General features: G+C 37.5%; 1 protein-coding gene across 3 annotated transcripts in view; it reads left to right on the forward strand.

The window, feature by feature from the left end:
• The first annotated feature begins 1,026 nt into the window (after nt 1-1,026).
• Nucleotides 1,027-23,941, forward strand: part of SLC25A16 (solute carrier family 25 member 16) — a 36,274-nt gene continuing 13,359 nt past the window's right edge. For all 3 annotated transcript variants that reach the window (XM_077778661.1, XM_077778662.1, XM_077778663.1), the window contains exons 1-4: nt 1,027-1,230; nt 4,670-4,762; nt 8,294-8,427; nt 9,362-9,425. In XM_077778661.1, coding sequence (XP_077634787.1) covers nt 1,110-1,230; nt 4,670-4,762; nt 8,294-8,427; nt 9,362-9,425 — 412 coding nt within the window. In that variant the 5' untranslated portion in view covers nt 1,027-1,109. The remainder of the gene's footprint in view (nt 1,231-4,669; nt 4,763-8,293; nt 8,428-9,361; nt 9,426-23,941) is intronic.

The raw sequence follows: 23,941 nt of genomic DNA on the forward strand, positions 1-23,941 counted from the left end.
ACTCATTAGACATGTAAAATATAAATAATGATATTATTAAATACGTCTGTATTTTCTGGGATAAACTGAAAATTGGGAACCTGGAGGAAAATAAGTTTTAAATCTGGACTCATCATTAGTGACTACATGTTTCTAGAAACACCTTGCAGAAGCATATCCATAGAAAGAGAAAGAGGAAACCAGTGCCAATAATAGGAAAGGTTGGAATGACTATTGAAGATCTAACCGATCATTTCTGAAAGAGACAATACAAGTCCAGAACAACTTTGGTCATAAAGAATAGGAATGAATTCTGCCCAGCCTGGAAGAAAGTGATGAGGGGCTCACAGTAAAACAGTGCCCCAGGAGGAGCAGTTAAGTAAAAGTCTTGGAGTACAGTGGAGGCAAGGAGAAGGAACTGGAAAGTTCCTAAGAGTTTAGGGCAGAGACTGGGCTGGTGGGGAGTAGAGCTCAGTGGGATTTGAGAACTTATCAGAAGGCATAGATTCAGAGAGGATGGGCAAGCATATGTATTTGTATAATTTGTAGGGCCCCAAAGAAAGAGCAATCTGCTTTAACAATATTTCTGTGACAAAAGCGATGAGGTGGAGTGGAAGCATTTTAATAGGTGGTTAGGGAGTGTAGAAACTGAGGTTCAGTGAGAAGCTCTGAGAAGGCAGAACTGATTTGGCGGGAGATGGTGCAATTTCAGTCCTGGAAAGAGCAATGAGGAACCAAAAGGTTGTTTCAGGAAAGGATTCATCTGAGGTAGGGCAATTACAAGTCAATGGACGGGGGACAGCTTTCTGAGGTGGTGGGTTTTGGTGGGAACTTCTCGTTAGCCACGCTTCCCATCTTCCATCAGAGCCTAAGAGGCCTGGTAGGCGAGGCCGGGAGGAGGGTCTTGGGTGAGGCTGGATAAGGGAGGTGGCGAGGGTGGGTGACTCCCACTCGTGGTGCGGGCCCAGGCCCCGCCCCTGTCGTACGCCATCAGCCCGCGCCGCGCAGCTGGGTGTTATTCCGTCCCGCCCGCGCGGCGGTCGGTGCCCTGTCACCGCCCGCTCTGGCCATGTCTCCAGCCAGCGGCTTATAAATTGGCAACCCGAGTTCCCGACGCGGCCCTGGTCCTGATGGCGGCGGCGGCGGCCCTGGCTGCGGCCGATCCCCCCCCCGCGATGCCGCAGGCGGCAGGAGCCGGAGGGCCCACTGCCCGCCGGGACTTCTACTGGCTGCGCTCCTTTCTGGCCGGAGGTGGGTGTTAGTGGAGAGGAGCCGGCGTGCTCGGGTGGCAGGGCGCGATCCCGGGCAGATCCGGTGTTTGCAGCCGCGGTGACATTCTTGGGCTCTGGGTGATTCAGTGCCGGCTCGGTTGTTTGCACCGACCTGTTGTAACTCTTTCTAATAATCACTTACTAGTGACAGCAGGAACCTGGGGAGGAAGGGCCTCGAGCCGTCAGGAAGCGGACTGGCCGAACCAAGCACCCATTCTTCAGGGTCGGACAGTAGCGGAAAGAGCGGAGTCCTTTACGGAGACCCCAGGGTTTCAGTGAGATATGTTGGGCACCCCTTTCTTGTGTAAAGACCGTTAAGTGACCCAGTGTAGAGTTGGATTTTGCTGTTTGCTTTAAAGAAAATAGCGGAGGACAGTTTTTTAAAAGATGATGGGGGAAATTGTGTAAAACCGTCTACAACCAAACTGGTTCCAGTGGTTGTAGTAAACTGATCTCTAGTTACACGACAGGTAGCTGGTGCAGCCCTCCTATCCCTGTTAATGTGAGGCTAGAAAGTTCATAATTGTCTCTCAGAAATTTCCTCTGCCTTCCCATAAAGAAGTGTTTCAGTCACTACCCTCTCTTAATTGATTGTCTGGGTTGTCAACACTTAATTACTTGTTAAGGCTGGGAATTAAAAAAAATTCCACATTATGAGGGCTTGTGGAAAGAATCTGTAGACAGCAGTAGTGTTAAGAATTTAATTATTTTGTTCTTCTGATAAAAACGACATTCGTTCATTTATACAGGGAATATGAGTGCCTGCAATGTGCCTGCTACATGGTCAGTGTATATCAGAGAACAAAAAGATCCTGGAGTTTACATTAATTGGGGAGTTGAGGAGAGAAAGACAATAGATAAAGTGAAGAAGTAAGTTATATAGTATGTTAGAAGGTGATGAATGCAACGGGGAAAAGTAAAAAGGGGAACGCAGAAACTGAGTGGGTGCAAGGTTAACTAAGATAGTTATAAGTTGCTTGGAGAGAGTGACCCTAGAGCAGACTTGAAGAAGTGAGAGAGTTAAGAAAGTTGATGTCTGAAGAGGAATGTTTCAGGCCAGAAGGAAAGCCATGTAGCTGGAGCCAAGTGGTGTTGATGGGGGTAAAAGGTTAGAGAGGTAATGGGGAGGCAGAAGGAAGAGCTTTGCAAGCAGTTGTAAAGATTCCAACTTTTACTTGCAGTGAAGTAGGAACTGCCAAACTGATTTCTAAAGTTGTATTGGTATTATCAGAGTTTGTGTCCTCTGTGTTTGTGTATGTGTGTGTGTGCTTTCCCTTTAAATAGGTGTTTAATGGTATCTATTTGTAGCTTTAATTTGCATTTCCCTGATAACTTAAGATGCCAAGTATATTTTCATATTCTTTTGGCCATCTGTGTCTCTTATTTGGTAAAGTGCTTCTTCAGATTTTTGGTAAGTATGAATAACTTTGTATGGGTATTCTTGGTTCAAGTGATAAGAAAAAATACCACTGGGCAAGTTACTTAGCCTCCCTGTGCCTCAGTTTCTACATCTTTTAAATGGGGAAAGGAGAGTACCTATATCAGCTTGTAATGATGAAATGAGATAGTACCCCTAAAAGCCTTGACACCCGATGCCCTCATTGGTACCCAGTGCCCTCAGTTAAATCTCTTAGCCTAGTACCTGGTACAAAGTAAACAAACACTCAATACTTGTTGACTGTTGTTGGTTAGCAGCAGTGTTGGGCAAATAACTTCATTTGCTCAAAGGAAGATAAAATCTGCATGGCCTAAATCAGTGGATTGTTGTGATGATTGAGCTATAAAATAATGTGATGAAATGAGTTAAGACACTATCAAAGAAAACTGGTTATTGCACACATTCCAAATATTTCATTATATGGTTAGTTCATAATGACTGTGAAGATAATATAACAAAATATTATGAAACCAAATATACCCAAGTGCAAATTATTTTTCATTTATCCTCAATTTGGGGCAGCCATGACTATTATTTTCATTAGTTCATATAATAGAAGTTTGTAATATATATACTTATATGTGGATTTGAATACGAATAGGCATTTTATTTTTGGATATCTCAAGAGTATGACTTTTAACCTTAGTTACATGCTGGGCTATTAAATAAATGTGAGTGATTTTGTCTTTCATTTTTAAAAGTTTGTAAAGTACGAGTCTACATTCATTAAACAAACATTTTTTGGGTGCCTACTATGTGCCAGGCTCTCTACTGGTCTTTGGGGATATAGTTGTAAAGGAGACCTACACAATCCCAGTCCTTTTTTACTTTCTGGATCAAATATGCAATTGATGAAGAGCTTAATGTAATCACAAAAGACACCAAAGACTTTTAATCCACTGTTTTATAATAATAACAGCCTGTTTTATTAAGTGTTTACAACATGTAGGGTACTTTACAAAATTGTCTTAGTCTGTTTGGGCTACTATAACAAAAGTACCATAATGTGGGTAGGTGGCTTATAAATAACATTTTTCCTCCCTCACTCCCTCCTTCCCTTCCCCTCTCCCTTCCTTCCTTCTCTCCTTCCTTTATTTATTCTTTTTTCCCTCCCTCCCCTTCTTCTTTCCTTCTTTCGTTTCTTTTTATCAACCTGGAAACTTTAGACGTTATTTCTCATAGTTCTGGAAGCCAGGAAAGCCAAATCATGATGTCTGCAGATTTGGTGTCTGATAAAGACCTGCTTCCTAATAGAGGGCGTCTTTTCACTGTGTTTTCACCTGGTGGAAGGGGCCAGGGTTTTCTCTAGGTTTCTATAAGGGTATTAATCTCATTCATGAGGGCTCAACCCTCCTGACCTAATCAATTCCTAAAAGCCCCACCTCTAAATACCATCACATTGGGAATTAGTTTTCAACATATGAACTTGGGGGACACAATCTATATATAGTAAGGAGTCTTTATATATTATCATCTTAGAAGCATGTGAGGTAGTAGGGCTGCCCTGGATTCTGACCCATGTACACACATTACTCTCATCCATATGTGTGCACAGAGGCAGTGTGGTAGGGACCAAGTACATAACTGCTGAATATATAAACGAATGACTGAATTTTATGGGTAAAGGTTGGTTGTTTCAATGAAGAGTCATCCATAAGTAGAGGTTACTTGAAACAGAGCCTCATAGTTGGATAAATACCTTCAAGTGTCTGTCTCCTTAACTACATTTAGCAAGATTCCTAGTGTTTATCAGGTATTAGGGGGAAGATTTACACTCTTCTAATTTATTTTTAAGTCTGACATACTCAATTATTAAGTTACAGGGAATGGGGGCCAGTCATCTGCATATCCCTGCAACTGGGCAGTTCTACCCGTGGAGACTAAATTAGAAATGAGAAGGTGTGTTGGCTGAGTAAATAATGATTTCAATGTGGAAAGAAATAGTATGCAATTTCATCCTGACTGTTTAAAAATTTTTCAGGTATTGCTGGATGCTGTGCCAAAACAACAGTTGCTCCTTTGGATCGAGTAAAGGTTTTATTACAAGCTCACAATCACCATTACAAACATTTAGGTGAGTTAACGGAGTCTAAAGATAAAAAATGAATGAAAACTTCCCTCTACTGGGTTGGTTTCCATTTGTGAATTAGTGGAAAGAGGACACAAAAGAGAGTTCAAGTTTGGGAGCAAATTTTGCAAGAGATTTATTTCTAGACACACGTAAGGGCTCAATCTGCTTTTTATTTTTTATTATTTTTTCAAACATATATTTTTTTCATTTTAGAGAGAGAGAGAGAGTGGGGGAGAGAGGCAGAGGGAAAGAGAGAGAATGTTAAGCAGGCTCCACACTTAGTGCAGCGTATGACACAGTCTTGATTGTACAAGCCTGTGATCATAACCTGATCCAAAACCAAGAGTCAGAGGCTGAGCCACCCAGGTGTCCCTCAACCTGATTTTTTAAAAATATCCAATTAATAATGGAGATAATGTTTATTCTATTATTTATTATTTACTTATTTTAAAGTAATCTACACCCAACCTCAAGATTAAGAGTTGCAGGCTGTACCGACTGAGTCACACAGGCAACCCTAACCCTATTCCTTTAAACACCCAGTTAAACAAGCCTCCTAGAAATGTTAGGGCAAATAGAATTCAATGCAGTTAGTATGGATAAACTTACATTGTTAAAGGATATGAAACCCTCATTTGTTCCATACAAATATAAAAGGTATTTAATTAACATGTATACTCATTTAATATATCATCGGTGGGAGTAAGCATTTTTTTATAGCCTTTTTGGAGGGCATTTTTATATTTATTAGCTGTGGGCTTTTCATATATGGCTTTTATGATGTTAAGGTATGTTCGTTCTATCCTGACTTTCTTGAGGGTTTTTATTAAGAAACGATGCTGTATTTTGTCAAATGCTTTTTCTGCACCTATTGACAGGATTATATGGTTCTTTTCTTTTATTAATCTTATGTATCCCATTGATTGATTTGCAAATATTGAACCAGCCTTGCAGCCCAGGAATGAATCCCACTTGATCATGGTGAATAATTCTTTTTATATGCTGTTGAATTTGATTTTCTAGTATCTTGTTGAGAAGTTTTCCATGTTCATCCGGGATATTGGTCTCCTTTTTTGTGGGGTACCTGTCCGGTTTGGGAATCAGGGTAATGCTGGCTTCATAGAATGAGTCCAGAAGCTTTCCTTTCATTTTTATTTTTTGGAACAACTTGAGAAGGATAGGTATTAACTCTGCTTTAAACGTCTAGTAGAATTCCCCTGGGAAGCCATCTGGCCCAGGACTCTTATTTGTTGGGAGATTTTTGATAACTGATTCAATTTCTTTATTAGTTATGGGTCTGTTCAAATTTTCAATTTCTTCCCATTTGAGTTTTGGTAGTGTATGGGTGCCTAGGAATTTGTCTATTTCTTTCAGGTTGTCCAGTTTGTTGGCATATAATTTTTCATAGTATTCTCTGATAATTGATATTTATTTATTTATTTATTTATAAAAAATAAAATAGGTAGATGAGTCATAATAGGATTCTTTAAAAATGTTTACTTTTAATTTTATTGCTCTTAATTTTTAAATTTGTTTTTAGTTTTTTGAATGTGTGATGTTTTCACAAGTTTATAATTCAAAAAGTATAAAAACATCTTGTTTCCTCCTTTATTTCTAATTAAGCATTTTTACCAGTTACTTCCATTTTCTTGCAGAACTAATGTATATATACACAAGCATGTGCTTATATTTTACTAAATATTAGTTCCTTCTAATCCTAGCTTGATAAAATAGGTAAAGATACAGGGAAAGATTCAAATAACACACAAGCTTGATATAAAAGATACACACAGAACTTTACACCCTGCAGAAAATATATGTTCTTTCTAAACATGCTTGTAACTTTGTAAGAATTGGTCCAGTGTTGTACTATAAAGTAAAAATATGCCAAAGCAAAAGTAGTACAGACTATAGGTTGAAGGAGAAAAACAACACTATAATCATCTCAATGGATATTTAAAAGCCATTTGAATATATTCAACATCCATTCTCACTCCTCCTTTCTCTGTTACTTTGTTTTAGGTAAGAGTTTTATAAAAAGCATATGGTTAGATATGGACTTTTAACAGAATTTGAGGATCTTTGGCTTTTAATAGGATTTATGTCACTCTGATTTTTTTTTGTGGCCACTGATTTTTTTTTTTTACTCACCATCAAAATGTTTTGTTTATTGTGTTTTCTTGTATTTGTCCTCCCCAGCAACCTTCCCTACTTTGTTTTCTGGATTTCCTTTTTTGAAATTACTATCTATTTCACTTCTACTAGTGGTTTCTGTTAAAATTCTTTTTAACGACATATTTGTGGTAATTAAAGGGTTTTAAAGACTAATGTAGAAAACATATGTGGACCCACACAAAGACACAGAACATTACTGGTACAGTTGACACCTCTACTTCTTCCTCATCAGCAGCCTTCCTGTCCCTACAAAGTAGCCATTGTTCTAAGTTTGATTGTCTTTAAATTGTTACAAACACATTTGAATCAAATTAAACAGGGCTTAACCTTTGCCCTGGCAAGAGGACATCTTTAAGAAAATATTTTTTGGGTGCTCTCTTCGGCAGCACATATACTAAAATTGGAAAGAAAAATTTTTTTGGGTTGGAGAAGTATATTTAGTTTAATAATTCACGTGTTTGGGGAGAATTTTACATACGTATTATATATTATACATGTTATATTAGAAAATTCTTTTTAATATATTATTAGTTCATTTAGATATCTACTTATTAAAAATGCTTTTAGGATATCTTTTTTTTTAATGTTAATAAGTACCTACAACTTTGATTTGTAGGAAGATATCAAAAGATTACTTGCATTCTAAAATTCAAAGTGATTTACTTTTGTATTTGATCAAATTTTTGTTTGAAAAATTTGGAACGTAACCTGAATTTAAATAGCTTAATAATAGAAGTAGTGATGTATTTATGAGAAATCTGTACTAGTATGGACATTAATAGAATAAATTATACATATATATATCTCTCCACATATAGGATCAGAACTCAGGCCTTTGTTTATCACTCTTCCAAATTAAAATATTCTAACAATGAGAATTCCTCCCAAATTTAAATAGTTGTAATAGGTAGTTTTTAAATTTTTTTCTTTTATTTAGCAGTTTCCTTATATAAACAAATCACAAATGAATCTTAGGTCAATCTGGGAAACCTTCCTTTATTCTTCCAGAGTCAATCACCTGCAGTGCAGTTTGTGGTCCTTGAATATGTTTCTGTTAATATTTTGTAAATTGCTGGAAGTTAATATAATTTGTGATAATTATAAATAGTTTAATGTAATTTATGGCTGTTTTTGCTATAATATGTTTTATAGTTTTATTTGTTATGCTTATATAATTTGGACTTCTATATTTTAAGTACGTTTAACTATTAAACATAAATTACTCTTCATGTAATTCCTCATGCAGAATTATGTCATGAATGATAGTATAGTAATCTTTTCTGTGATTGTCATGAAAATTTGAATGTAGTTTACTCTGTTTTAATAGTATTTTTCTTCTAAACATTTTTCTAAAAATAGGAGTATTTTCTGCATTGCGTGCTGTTCCCCAAAAGGAAGGATACCTTGGATTATATAAAGGGAATGGTGCAATGATGATTCGAATCTTTCCCTATGGTGCAATCCAGTTTATGGCATTTGAGCACTATAAAATGGTATTTGAACTTCCTTATTGTTTTCCTTTTGTGTGTTTGAATATCATAGTTAGTTGACAGGCCTTTGCTTTGGCCTTTAAAGTTACTTTGGATCACTGGGTAAAGTTAATACCTTTTTGAAGGAAAAAGACTTGTGATAGTTTAAATTTTTAAATATAACTTGGTTTTCTAGTTATCTAGTTCAGCATTATTAGTCATTTTTGAGCAAATTGTTTATGTATATACTTATGAAGAAGAGCCAAACTATACTTCGAATAGATAGTAATAAATCCAGAAAATGTTAATAACTTTTTAATGTGCTTTTTGTTTCTCAGCTGTAGGAAAGGAACATTGTAGCTTTGGATTTCTTACAAATAAAATAGTGAAATCATATTTTGAAAGTTTGTTTTTGAGTAATGCAATCAGTTACCTTTTCCCATCTTAGGCATTGATTGACTTTCTCTTTTCTATGGGACTGAAAGTTTATCCTCTCAAACATCTTAACACAGAAAATGGTTAAGTATGTTAAATTTTATAGGGTATCCTAAAAAGAAGAGTAAGTAATGGAGATGAGAACAACATTCCAAGCTAATCACTCAGAATTGGTGTCATCAGTGTATCAAGACTTCATCGTCTGTAGTGGCATTTTATTTGTACTACTGCCCCTCACACTTACGTATATGTGGTCATGAATGTGCACTATAGCATACTTGGCAATTCTAAGTTAGATTGTGGAAGCACAGAATTGGTGTAAAGGCTTCATAGGAAATACCTGATCTTATGATGTGCTGTAACACTGTTCACTTTTATACACTTGTGGTCATTTCACTGACATTTGACACTAATTTTCTTTTTACTAATTGTGTAACTGTTTTTTGAAATATCTTCATTATTAAACAATGAAATGAGAAGTATTTTTAAAAGATTCCATTTAATTTGGTGTTTTCATTTCTAGTTAATTACTACAAAGCTGGGAGTTTCTGGTCATGTGCACAGATTAATGGCTGGATCCATGGCAGGTAAGAGGATTGGGTATATTTTCTTTCTGACAAATTAATTTTCTACTAAAATACTTAATTTGATTTAGGTAATATTTATGACATTGATTAAGTAACATATTTTTCATCTTCCTACATTCAGTTATACAAGAAATCATTAATATCCCACCTCAGAAAAAAGTATTTTACTATAGGGGAAGATAAGGAATAGTCTAAATGTACAATTATATGAACAACATACATTCCCTTTGACAATTCTGCTTCTGGAATTTTTTTTCCTTTCAAACTTTTTTTTTAAATGATGGAAAAAACCAAGAGGCCACTGTGCCTTTATAAAGAAACCAACATTTGGGCGCCTGGGTGGCACAGTCAGTGAAGTGTCTGACTTTGGCTCAGGTCATGATCTCATCATTCATGGGTTCGAGTCCTGCGTCAGGCTCTGTGCTGTTAGCTCAGAGCGTGGATCCTCCAGATTCTGTGTCTCCCTCCCTCTCTCTCTCTCTGCCCCTCCCCTGCTGTGCTCTGTCTTTGTCTCTCAAAAATGAATAATTAAAAAAACATTAAAAAATACCATGACTATAATAATACAAACTCCTATACAGTAAAAATAGTTCCATTCCCTAAAAGCAATCACTAATCACTATTAGCAGTTTCTTATGTATGCTTTTTTTTTAAGTTTATTTATTTATTTTGAGAGAGAGAGAGCACAAACAGGGAGGAGCAGAGAGAGAGGGAGAAGGAGAGAATCCCGAGCAGGCTCCACACTGTCATTGCAGAGCCTAACATGGGGCTCAAACCCCCAAACCAAGAGATCATGACCTGAGCTGAAATTGAGAGTCATACACTTAACTGACTGAGACACCCAGGTGCCCCATATGCTTTTTCCAGTACTATTCTGTAAGATTAGAGAGTTCCTTTTACAGTTACCTCAAGACTGTTTTCTATATCAATACATAGATCTTCCTTATTTTTTTAAAGACCTGTGTTATATTCTAAAGTATGAATGTATCATATTTTTTCCTTTTTAAGTTTTTGTTTATTTATTTTGAGAGAGAGGGAGAGCATGAGTTGGGGAGGGGCAGAGAGAAAGGGAGAGAAAGAGAATCCCAAGCAGGTTCTGCACTGCCATGTGGGGCCCAAATCCATGAAATGAGAGAGCATGACCTGAGCTGAAATCAGGAGTTGGATGCTTAACCAATTGAGCCATCCAGGCACCCCTGAATATATCATGCTTTATTTAATTCAGTCCTCTATTGATTGGCATTTGGAATATTTTCAGGTTTTGTTTCACAAATAACCACTGTACTGTGTTATTATATCTGTAAAATAAAATTTTTTTTTTAATGTTTTTTAAATTTATTTCTAGGGGAGAGAGAGAGAGACAGCGTGAGCAGGGGAGGGTCAGAGAGAGAGGGAGTCACAGACTGAAACAGGCTCCAGGCTCTGAGCTGGCAGTCAGCACAGAGCCCGATGCAGGGCTTGAACCCACGAACTGCGAGATCATGACCTAAGCGAAAGTCGGACGCTCAACCGACTAAGCCACCCAGGCGCCCCTGTAAAATAAATTTTGAGGAGGGAAATTACTTATTCGAAGGATATGTGTATTTAAATTTTGATAAGCGTTGTCAAACTGATCTTTATAATGCTTTTAATGACTTTTTCCCCTAGTATACCATACCAACACTGGGTCTTATCAGATTTTTAATATTTGACAATTACTATTATTTTTTAAATGTTTGTTTATTTTTGAGAAAGAGAGAGAGACAGTGTGAGTAGGGGAGGAGCAGAGAGAATGGAGACACAGAATGCGAAGTGGGCTCCAGGCTTTGAGCTGTCAGCACAGAGCCCGATGCAGGGCTTGAACCCATGAACTACGAGATCATGACCTGAGCCAAAGTCGGACACTTAACCGACTGAGCCACCCAGGTGCCTCAATATTTGGCAATTAATTATGAGTAAGATTGGATCAGCTTTCCAATGTTTATTGACCATTTGCATTTCTTTTACTTTCAGTCTGAGTTGTTTCTATTTTTTTTAAATTTTTAATGTTTTTTGTTTATTTGTGTGAGAGAGAGAGAGAGACAGCGTGAGCAGGGGAGGGTCAGAGAGGGAGATACAGAATCTGAAACAGGCTTCAGGCTCTGAGCTGGTTGTCAGCACAGACCCCGATGCGGGGCTCGAACCCACAAACTGCGAGATCATGACCTGAGCCGAAGTTGGACGCTTAACCGACTGAGCCACCCAGGTGCCCCCCGCTTTTTTTTAAGTATATTTACTTTGAGAGAGACAGAGACAGCTGGAGCAGGGGAGGGGCAGAGACAGAGGGGAAGAGAGAGAATCCCAAGCCGACTCCACACTGTCAGTGCAGAGCCCAGTGTGGGGCTCCAACTCATGAAGCCATGGGATCATGACCTGAGCAGAAACCCAAGAGTTGGATGCTTAGCTGATTGAGCCACCCAGGCGCCCCATAAATTTTAATTTTTAAATAAAATATTTTTTTAATTCTGTAATTATAGATAATAATAATTCCATTGTTCAGTATTTCTAGTTTTATTACAGTGTTTAAGTAATTACATTTTACATTTTGTTTCTACGATTATAAACAGTTGAAATGAATGTTCTAGTTAATTTTATTTATATTAGGTATCTTTGCTCCTGTACCTTTGGTGGCCTTTAAAAGTAGTTTGGATATTTCTATATCTGCCAAAATAAAAACTGGTGTGTTTTTCACAGTCATTTCAACGGAGCTTATTTTAAAGTTTTTCTGAACTTCAAACTTTTCCCTCATTCTGTAACTATAATCCAGTACATGTGGAACCTCAATCAACTAAAAGAAGGAAAAACTAGTGACTGAGAATCAAGGTTTGTATATTTAAGGAGGTCTTCCTCTTCTTTCCTTCTGTTTCAGTTGTCTAAAATCAGTCTTGCTCTGCCAGTTCTTACGGTATGAAGAGTGACAGGAAAAAGGGAAGAGAAAAAAGAGAAGAGTTAGAAACTAGAAGTGATAAGCTGAGTTTTGCTGCTACCTTCTCTGGTCTACTCCAGTCTGGTGTTTCAGCTCAGGGCTGGGAGGTCAGATGTACAGAACACTTCCTGGATCCTGGTTGGCCTCCATTATATTACATTGACCATGGGCAGATCATTTAAGCCCTCTGTAATTCACTCTTCGTTTGTTAGAGTGGAGTTTTGTTTGTCCCACTCCCTTTCTTTCTGAGTTGTTTTGAAGGTCTAAGAACTGCTATGAAAATATTCTGAAAGATCTGAGGACTTCCTTAAATATGAGGGAATATTATTAGACCTTCCATGCCATTGACTTGTTACATGCTCTTGAGCCAGCCGCCTAAATTCTTTATTCCTCTTTCTGTCTCATTTGTAACACAGGGAAAATTTTAGTTTAAATAAAAGTGATATTGGGGGCATTCACTTTTAAATGCCCCCCTCTGTAAAGAGAACTCTCATACTATTCTTACTTTCTGATCTTATACTCTAATAAACTTTTGCATCCTCAAAAAATAAACAAATAAACAAACAGATAAAGGTGATATTGAAAATATTTAATAATCAGTATAGCTTGTGTGGTAACCAAGCAGGACATAGGCTGGATGTGAGCAGTGAGAATGGCTTTACAGTGCTATTATTAGATTATTATTAGAACAAGTTATTAGAACTGATTGCACATTGTTCTTTTGAGAATCTCAAAGAGGCTTGGAGGCACATTTCCTAGATAATTTAATATTTAAAAGGGAATGCTATTCCCCCTTGAGCCCTGATCCAGAATCCAGAAGCAATAAGCTTCCTGTATTTTTGGAGAAATCTCTCTTCTGAGCTAGTAATATAACTTGATTTCAGAACTTACTCTTTAGTTAATAGAGTTGTGGCCTGATTTACATGTGGGATGGGCATGATGTTCAGATCTCTGCTCTCTAGCCCTTTGGCTCTTTGACTTAATGTCATGCAGTCATCTGATTTCCACATGAGACTACTGTGCTAAAGGCATCCACAGTCATACACAGTTATTCTTTTGAGTAATAATGATTGCAAGTGTGGCTCTTGAATGTAATACTTGAATTATCTCTCTCTAGAGTACTCTCTGAGATTCAGAGGTTGCACATAACTGTAGACAGGTTATTAGTTATTTACAACTGATAGTTAATCATCAGGCTTGAAGTCGTGATGTGGTTCCAAAAGACAAGATGTAGTAGAATTGAACTTTCTTGGATATGTACTCTAGACCAATTTCCTTAGCTTTCCGGCTTATCTTTTTTTTTTTTATTTTTTTTTATTTTTTTATTTCTAGGAGAGAGAGAGAGACAGCGTGAGCAGGGAAGGATCAGAGAGAGAGGGAGTCACAGACTGAAACAGGCTCCAGGCTCTGAGCTGGCAGTCAGCACAGAGCCCGACGTGGGGCTCGAACCCACGAACCGCGAGATCATGACCTAAGCGAAAGTCGGACGCTTAACCGACTAAGCCACTCAGGCACCCCTCAGCTTATCTTTTGTATCGATGATGCATGGAGCCCTTCCTTTGTCTTAAGTGTGTGTTTCAAATCCATGCATTTTTTTTTTCATTGAACTGTAATCTCTTTGGATGTCTATATGAAGTATGGTTGCTGCTTCTATATATAGCCTCAGATGGGAAGGAAGGTAGTGAGGCAGGAGGGAAGCCATCTCTGAAAACTGTAATCTACTTCCATATTCACTGAGAAGTTGGAGAGGAAGGAATTTAATTGATGACAGCCTGGATATGCTCCTTTGCTTCAACTATGTATTATCCAATTTCTAATATCTATTCTGTTCTTTGTAACTGGGGTGCAAGAGCACCTGGCTCCAGGGGTCCCAAGCAGACCAGGTTTGGCCCCTCATCACTGACAAAATCCAAAGGCAGAGACTGAGGGGTAGTGAAACAAGAACGGAATTTGTTTCAGTGAGGCCAACACCTGGAGAACAATAGACTAATATCTCAAAGACTGTCTCTAAAGTGCTGTAAATACCTCTAGGTTAATATAAGGAAAATGTGGGACAAAGGTCCGTGGACAGTAAAGGTCAGGTTAACCATTGTCTTGGTGTCAATCACATGGGGTCCTGTTGGCATCTGGCAGTCACCATTGCTTGAGGGGGTAGTTTTGGTTCCCATCAGGAATGCTTGCTGGGTCTTTTCCTGAGTTAAGACATAAGTTGGAAAGACGTACTTAAACAATTAGAAGGTACAGATGAGGTCAAAATGGAGGTAGTTGAAGTCCTCCTTCATCTTCCCTCGACTGCCTTCTCCATGTAGTGTTACCTCCTCTGTTAAGAAGTTCTTTATGCTTCTTGCTGGAGCAGAATAAAAGATGTATATGTGCCATATTTTCAAAATATGATCTCCAAAGTTTTAGTGACCAAGGATCTGTCTTTGGTATTGTGTTTATAAATCTAATTTGCAACCAGAATTTTTGTTTTTTATACAGTGATTATGAGGTACTGTTGTACTCTTCAAAGCTTTGCAAATCAGTAAAATCTAATTGCTGATTAAAGTATGTTCTTGGGTTACCACAATTCCTGGATTCTAGACTATAGAGATAATAAGATAAACATTTAGGGAAAAAACAGTCTCAGTCAGTTTGGATTCATCATTAAGTCCTCAGTTTCTTGACTAAGGGAGGAAAAGAGAAGTTTGCACATACACAAAGATTGCAAACATATCTCAACTTGATTGAGTCTCATTGCTTTCTGGTAGGTGAAGATATACTGCTCTCTGTATTGGATTGTGGTCATAAAGTGGGGGAATAGAAAAACTATCACCACCACTATTTGAGGTAGGTAGTTTCTGATTTCTCTTATTTGCACTTAGAGGACTTTTTTGACCTCCCTGTAAAGCAGTGATAGTTAGATTAGTAAGGAAGAGCTATGTGAGTATAGAAAAATACCAAAACAGGAAACAGTAGATTTATGAATAGAAAATCCCAGTCACCATTTGGATATATATGTCATTCTGATTACTCAGTTACATATTTGTCTTCAATAATCTGGGTGTTCTGTTTTCTTTTCGTCACGGTTCTTTTTTGCTTTTTTTCTTTTTATTTGAAGTGTTGAAGTACGGGAAGAGATTGAGAATGGAGGAATTTGGGTAAAAAGAGGAGACAAATGATATGGTTCACAAAAGAAAGGGTCAAAAAATGAATAGCTTGAAAAAGAACATACTGAGAGAGTAATAATATTTACTATATGTTGGGAATTATTTTAAGCATTTACATATATTAAATCACTTAAACTTCATAAAACTCTGATTTGGGTAATGACTTATTATGCCGTCCATTTTATAGATTCTGAAGCTGACACCCAGATTAAGTAAATTGTTCAAGATCACACAGCCAGTTAGTGGTAAAATCTGATGTGAATGCAAGCTGATTCACTCTTGCGTCCATACTTATTAGTTCTTTTGACCATTTGATCAATTTTGACCCCAACAGTCAAAAACAAATAATATAAAAATAAATTAGCTGAAATGAGAAAAATTCAAGCCAAGAAAATCTAGTGCTGGGTTACTTGACAGGTAGACTATACACATGCCTAAATCGCCAGCAAAGCAGGGACATTTGGTATTTTTAAAAAGCTTTGATGTAGTCATTGTGAGGAAAATCAGAACTTAGTTAGATGTCCTCAAACTTGTTTTACAACACAGTATTATTTTTAGTTTCAACAACGCAAGACATCATGATCTTTTCTGTAGTTAGGGTTTGTAGAAAACTACATCTAGCCCTGTAGAGGGCTTTATACTTTTATACTTAGGGTGAAGGGTAAAATAGAATAGTTCTTATTCCCTCTTCATTCCCAAAATAAGTAAACATTTAAAGTCATTAAACTAGTTTTCAAGATTTACAGAGTACAAAATTATTATATTCCAGGGTTTAAAATTACATTGAAATCATTAAGTTGTGGGGCGCCTGAGTGGCTCAGTTGGTTAAGCATCCAACTTTGGCTCAGGTCATGATCTCACAGTCTGTGGGTTCAAGCCCCACGTCAGGCTCTGAGCTGACAGTTGAGACACTGGAGCCTGCTTTGGGTTCTGTGTCTCTGTCTCTCTCTGCCCCTCCCCTGCTCACTCTCTGTCTGTCAAAATAAAGACATAAATTTTTTTTTTAAATGAAACCATTAAGTTGCTTTTAGGATATTGAAAAACAGCAACAAAACTTGGTGATTTTTATAGCCTTATGTTAAGTAACAAAATTCAACTGAAAAAATTTGAGGATCAGATCGGCATTATTCAACAATTCTTGAATTGAGCAGCATCCCATCCAGAAATAGAAAGGAGCTCTGAGGAGGCGTCCAAAATGGAAGGCTTCTATAGGCAGAAGGGGAAAGGGTTAAATAAATAGTGGGGACATTACTGGAGAAAGTTGAAACTGTAGTTAGGTTAAGTATTAAGACTTGGTTTGGTGACATTGACTTAGCACAAGTGGTCCATTTGGAGGACTTCTTTTTCATTTTTAAACCCGTTATTTCTTTTTTTAAATTTTCTTTTTTTAATGTTTATTTAATTTTGAGAGAGAGAGACAGCGTGAACAGAGCAAGTGGAAAGAGAGAGGGAGACACAAAGTTCCAAGTAGCCTCCAGACTTTGAGCTGTCAGCACAGAGCCCGATACAGGGCTTGAACCCACAGATTGGGAGATCGTGACCTGAGCCAAAGCTGGCCGCCTAACCAAATGAGCTACCCAGGTGCCCCATAAACCTGTTATGTCTTTTTAACATTTGCTAACAGGTTTGTTTTTCTTTAGGAAGATTTGGTTGATTGTTCAAATTTAAAAGAAATATACCATATAAAAACATGGTAAAATAAACTGGCTAAAAAAATTGTGAAACTAGATCATGAGTTTAGCATTCCAGTAATCATTGGCATTCTTTTTTGCCATCCTCTTACGTAGTTAGGTTATGTCAGTTCCTCTCTGATTCATAGTCTTGCAACTTGTAGGTTGATGCCCCGTTTACCTTTTACAGATTTCTGAATGTACTCATTTTCTACCAATTTATCATTTTGCCACTTTGTTAATTTACGGTTATTTCATGTGAAGCCACCCAAAGCCAGTAAGAAGACAGCTAGAAGATATGGAACGTGTGAGAAGGAAAGAAGAAATAAATAGAGTCAGAGAGCAAATGGGAGAGGCAAGACCAAAGTGATCCCGATTAGGGAAGAGAAAAAAAATTGTTAAAATTAACAGAAGTTGTAAAAATGGATAGTGATGAATTGGGAAAATCTTAGCAAAATCTGATGTTTAACCAAGTTGTGTTGTGTCAGCACAATCAAGACCTAAGATTGTCAGCCTTTTGATTCTCTTATCTGTGTTAAAATTTCTTAATATGAAACACTCCAATAAAGATGGAACTAGTTTATAGAGAATCTCTCTTAATTTTATTTTCTAAAAATTTCCCTTGCAAAATTGTTAGCAGAAGCTGTAAAAAATTAAACCAACTTGCAAAAACATGTAGTTTTATAAATAACTGGTTAATAAGGTATTTGCTGGAGTCTCTAGGGGGCTTAGTAAGTTAGGCGTCCAACTACGGCTCAGGTCATGATTTCATGGTTCGTGGGTTCAAGCCCCACGTCGGGATCTGTTGCTGACAGCTAGATCAGAACCTGGAGTCTGCTTCGGATTCTGTGTCTCCCTCTCTCTCTGACCCTCCCCTGCTCATGCTGTCTCTATCTCTCTCAAAAATAAAATAAAACATTAAAAAATTTTTAAAAATAAGGTATTTGTTGTGATTCAAATGTAATGGTATTGCCAAACCTTATCTCAGAAACACCACCTTTGTACTTAATTAATTAAATTTTTAATGTTTTTAAAAAACATTTAGATGCAGCTTAAAAGAAGCCATTTAGAAAAGTCACTCTCTTGCATACCCTAGGCAGCTGATTTGAATACCAATAGGTAACATATGAATATGTTACATAGTTTGAAAATGAATAGCTTGAAAACAAATAGCACAGATAAAGAGCTCACAAATCAAACTGGCTACAGTGGGGAATTGACCGGTCTAATCACTGGCCTGATGGAATTTCTGAATAAAAAGTTAAGTTTAGAAATTTCAAAGCAAATGTTTAACAAGAAAACAAAATTACAGCAAGGCAACATATGTCATGGTGTGAGTCAGAAAACTTTGTTTCAAATCCTACTCTGTGATATAGAAACTATATGAATTTTGTCACGTTACTTAACTACTTTGAACCTCACTTTTTTCAGTTGCAAAGAAGTAATAATAATATCCATCTTCCACCTTGTAGAATTGTTGGTCGTGTTTGGCATGTGAGGATTAGAGGTGGTATTTATAGAGAGCCTGGTATGGTGTGCTTGGCACATAGTGGCTAGTTTTCATTGCTATGGGCAAACTAAAAAAGGAAGGTTTAAAATATCACAGCTAAACCATAGATATGCTAGTCGTAAATCAGCCTTTCTTGGGGCACCTGGGTAATGAGGTCTGTTAAGTGTCTCTAGATTTGGGCTCAGGTCATGATCTCAGGGTTTGTGCCTTTGAGCCCTGCGTCTGCGCTGTCAGTGTGGAGCCTGCTTGGGATCCTCTCTCTCCCACTTTCCCTTTCCCTCTGCCCCTCCCCAGCTTATGCATGATCTTGCTCTCTCTCAAAATAAATAAATAAATAAATAAATAAATAAATAAATAAATAAATAAACTTAAAAATAGTAAATCAGCCTTTCTTCTAGGAGTCTAACCCAGTCTGACCATCATTAGGCTAATCTTGATCCAAAATATTGCTTGTGTTTAAAATTAGATTCCAGGGGCACCTGGGTGGCTCAGTTGGTTGAGTGTCCTCTTGATTTTGGCTCGGGTCGTGATCCCAGGGTTGTGGGATCAAGCCCCTTGTGGACTCTGTGCTGAGCATGAAGCCTGCTTAAGATTCTCTCTCTCCCTCTGCCCCTCTCCCCTGCTTGTGTACTCTCTCTCAAATACAAAATAAATTTCATTACTTAACATTCAAATTGACTTTCCCTTCATTGTGGAAAGGAATTTAATTTTTGTCCTTCTCAGGAGAGAACTAAGGGTTGCCTGTGTTTGCACTGAAGTATTACCTGTATATTAGCTGTGTGGCTTTTTAGCTCACATAATGTTTTAGTCACCCAGGTACAGATGTTATGAAAGTTACCTAGATAATAACATAACACTCTTTCCAACTCCTGTATAAGGAATGGCAAACTAATGTGGATTATTTTTAGGGAGCAGTGGAAGCTCTGACAGTATAGATTTAGGTGTGCACTGATAAAAATGGATGCAAAATTATAGTTGCATTTGTGAAGTAAATGAGGTAAGATATGTCAGGTCTATTAAATAAAATTAAACAGATACTAAAAAATAATTTAAAACTAAAACGTTAAATCAGGGCAAGAAAATGGAAATTGCTTTAAATAAAATCACTTGTACATTGTTGATTATTCTGAGTCAAAGTCGTGGCATGAAAGTTTTATTTTTATTTAAGACTAGTAAAAGATGAATTTATCCTGTTTAAAAGGTAGTATTAAAAGCCTACATACAGGGGCACCTGGCTGGCTCAGTTGGTGGAGTGTATGACCCTTGATCTCTGAATTGTAGGTTTGAGCCCCACGTTGGGTGTAGAGATTACTTAAAAATAAAATCTTAAAAAAAAAAAAAGCCTGGGGCGCCTGGGTGGCTTAGTCGGTTAAGGGTCCGACTTTTGCTTAGGTCATGATCTCATGTTTCGTGGGTTCGAGCCCCACGTCGGGCTCTGTGCTGACTGCCAGCTCAGAGCCTGGAGCCTATTTCAGAGTCTGTATCTCCCTCTCTCTCTGACTTTCCCCTGCTCATGCTGTCTCTCTCTCTCTCTTAGAAATAAATAAAAAAATATTAAAAAAAAAAAAGGCTACGTAGAAAAAGGAAGTCATGATAATACTTTGCACTCTTCCTTTCCAACCTGGGCCCAGAATGGCTCTGCAAAAAGGGGTGGAGAAAATAAGGCTGTTTTGCTGACCACACGGTAGTGAGCACAGAACACATCCTTACCATCCACAAGTACATTTATGAAGTAGGCTTCAGGAAGCATGTGCCTCATGTGCTCAGAGGGATACAGATGTTTGCCCTGAAGGAGGTGGGAACTCCAGATGTACACATTGACATTAGGCTCAACAATACCATCTGGGCCAAAGGAATAAGGAATGTCCCTCACACTGTATCCATTTGAGGTTGTTCAGAAAATGTAATGAGGATGAAGATTCATCAAAGAAGCTATAGGTGTTGGTTACCTATGTACCAAACAGGTAACTGCCTTCAAAAATCTGTCACCACTTTAAAAAATCTTTACAATCAAAAATGTAGATGAGAACTGACAGCTGAGTGTCAAAGTTATGGAAACTCAAAAAAAAAAGAAGATAAAAAGAAAAAGTCAAATCAGAAAGAAACCAAAATAATACAGAGAGAATGCTTTTTGCCCATTAAATGTTGGGAAAATTATCCAATAACTGAACATTCTAATTGTCTAATAATTATTTAATACTCCTGAGAAGGCAGGAAAACAAAACTTTTATTTATTTTTTATGTTATATTAAAAACATTTTTTTTGTTAACATTTATTTATTATTGAGAAATGGAGAGAGACAGAGCATGAGTAGGGGAGAGGCAGAGAGAAAGGGAGACACAGAATCTGAAGCAGGCTCCAGATGCGAGGCTCAAACCCATGAGTGGTGAGGTCATGACCTGAGCCGAAGTTGGACGCTCAACTGACTGAGTCACCCAGGCGCCCCAAGAAAATAGGACTTTTATTCCAATGGCTGACATTATAAATTGACACAATTTTTCTGGAAGACAATTTCTATTAAAAACCTTACTCTTTTACACCTGAAACCAATTTGACTATATTAAACCAATTTACCTAACTAGAATTTGGAAAAAGAAAAAAAAAAAAGAAATAAAAGCCTTACTCTTTGACCTAATAATTCTATTTTAGGAATTTATCCATAATGGAAATGATGCACAAAAATATTTAGTTATAAAATCATTAACCAATGGGGCGCCTGGGTGACTCAGTTGGTTAAGCGGCTGACTTCGGCTCAGGTCGTGATCTCATGATTCGTGGGTTCAAGCCCCGCATTGGACTCTGTGCTGATGGCTAGCTCAGATCCTGGAGCCTGCTTCAGATTCTGTGTCTCCTTCTCTCTCTGACCCTCCCCTGTTCATGCTGTCTCTCTCTGTCTCTCTCAGAAATAAATAAAACATTTTAAAAAATAAAAAAAAAAAAGATTAACCAAAACCTTGTTCACTATTACACTATCATATAACAAATAATGGGGCATATATAAAATTAGATTAGACAACCTAAACGTCTAAGAGGATTGTTTTAAAAATTTTTGGTACATCCAGGTGATGTTTTTCTCACATGGGAAGATGTTCATAAAACAATGTACAGTAGAAAATTTGACTACAAAATAGAATTACATCTTAAAGCTATTTTTTAAGAGTCAAATGCTCTACTGACTGAGCCAGCCAGCTGCCCCAGAATTATATTATTACCATATGTTCTAAATGTGTGTGTATGTATTTACATGTGTGTAAATGCCCATGTGAAAAGGGTTGAGATATTATATATGTAGGTAGTTATTATTGGTGGATGAATATATGTTTAATTTTTATTATCTAGTTTTTCTAATTTCTCTACACTGAACGTACATTTTTTTGGTATTTTAAAAAATAGATTCTCACAAAAACAAACTATTGGGACCACATAAAAATAAAAAGCTTTTGGGGGCACCTGGCTGGCACAGTCAGTAGAGCATGTGACTTTTGATCTTAGAATTGTGAGTTTGAGCTCCACGTTGGGTGTGGAGATCACTTAAAAATAAAATTAAAAACAGTAAATAAAGAATAAAATAAAAAGCTTTTGCACAGTTAAGGGAACTATCAACAAAACTAACACAACCTACTGAATGGGAGAAGATATTTGCAAATGATATATCCAGTAAAGGGTTAGTATCCAAAATATATAAAGAACTGATACAGCTCAACACGCAAAAAACCCCAAATAATCGAATTAAAAAATGGACAGATGACATGAATAGACATATCTCGAAAGAAGACATACAGATGGCCAGTGGACACATGAAAAGATGCTCAACATCACTCATCATGGAAATGCAAATCAAAATCACAATGAGATACCACCTCACACTGTCAGAATGGCTAAAATAAAAAATTCAAGAGGTGACCTGGGTGGCTCAGTTGGTTAAGTGGTCAACTCTTGACTTCAGTTCAGGTCATGATCTCATGGTTTGTGGGTTCTTGAATTCAAGCCCCACATCAGGCTCTCCATTGACAGTGCAGAGCCTTCTTGGGATTCTGTCTCCCTCTCTCTCTGTCCCGCTCCCCCCCCATCCCCAATTGTGCGGGCGCTCTCTCTCTCTTTGTATCGCTCTCTAAAATAACAAAAACAAAAACAAAAACTAGTATTGGTGGGGATGTGGAGAAAAAGGGACCCTTGTACATTGTTGATGGGAATGCAAACTGGTCTAGCCACTGTTGCAGACAGCATGGAAGTACCAGAAAAAATAAAAAATGGGAAGCCTGGGTGGCTCAGTCTGACTTCGGCTCACGTCATGATCTCACAGTTCATGAGTTCGAGCCCTGTTTTGGGCTCTGTGCTGACGGCTCAGAGCCTGGAACCTGTTTCAGATTCTATGTCTCCCTCTCTCTCTGCCCCTCCCCCGCTTGCACCCTGTCTCTGTCTCTCAAAAATAAATAAACATTAAAAATTTTTTAAAAAATTAAAAGTAGAATTACCATATAATCCAGTAATTACTCTATTGTGTATTTACCCAAACAATACAAAAACATTAATTTGAAAAGGTGTATGCACCCCTATGTTTACTGTAGCATTATTTACAATAGCCAAATTAGGGAAGCAGCCCAAGTGTCCATCAATTGATGAATGGATAAAGAAGATGATAATATACTTGTATGTATATATACAAGTATATATGTATGTTGGTTAAGCATCTGACTCTTGATTTTGGCTCAGGTCATGATCTCACTATCCATGAGATTGAGCCCCATGTTGGGCTCTGCGCTGGCAGCAAGAAACCTGTTTAGTATTTTCTCTCTCCCTCAATCTCTCTGTCCCTTCCCTGTTTACACTCACTCTCGTGTCCTCTCTCTCTCTCTCAAAATAAATAAAAAATAAACTTAAAAAAATTCCTTTGGTAGGTAAAGATCTCTTCATTTTAGGATTAGAGATAATAAAAAATCAAATATCTTGGCTAGTGTTAGGAGATAGTTTTTCCTTTCTGGTATCTTACCTGGGAATAGACAAGAAATAGAAGTAAAAAAATACTCATGGGGGCACTGGTTAAGTGGCTGACTTTGGCTCAAGTCATGATTTCTCGGTTCATGAGTTTGAGCCCCATTTCAGGCTCTGTGCTGACAGCAAAGAACCTGGAGCCTGCTTCAGATTCTGTGTCTCCTTCTCTCTCTCTGCTTCTTTCCAGCTCACACTCTGTGTCTCTCTCTCAAAAAAAAAAAAATAATAATAATAAAGTAAAATAAATACT

This window comes from Crocuta crocuta, unplaced genomic scaffold (assembly GCF_008692635.1).
Source record: "Crocuta crocuta isolate KB4526 unplaced genomic scaffold, BGI_CrCroc_1.0 scaffold167, whole genome shotgun sequence".
Taxonomy (NCBI): domain Eukaryota; kingdom Metazoa; phylum Chordata; class Mammalia; order Carnivora; family Hyaenidae; genus Crocuta; species Crocuta crocuta.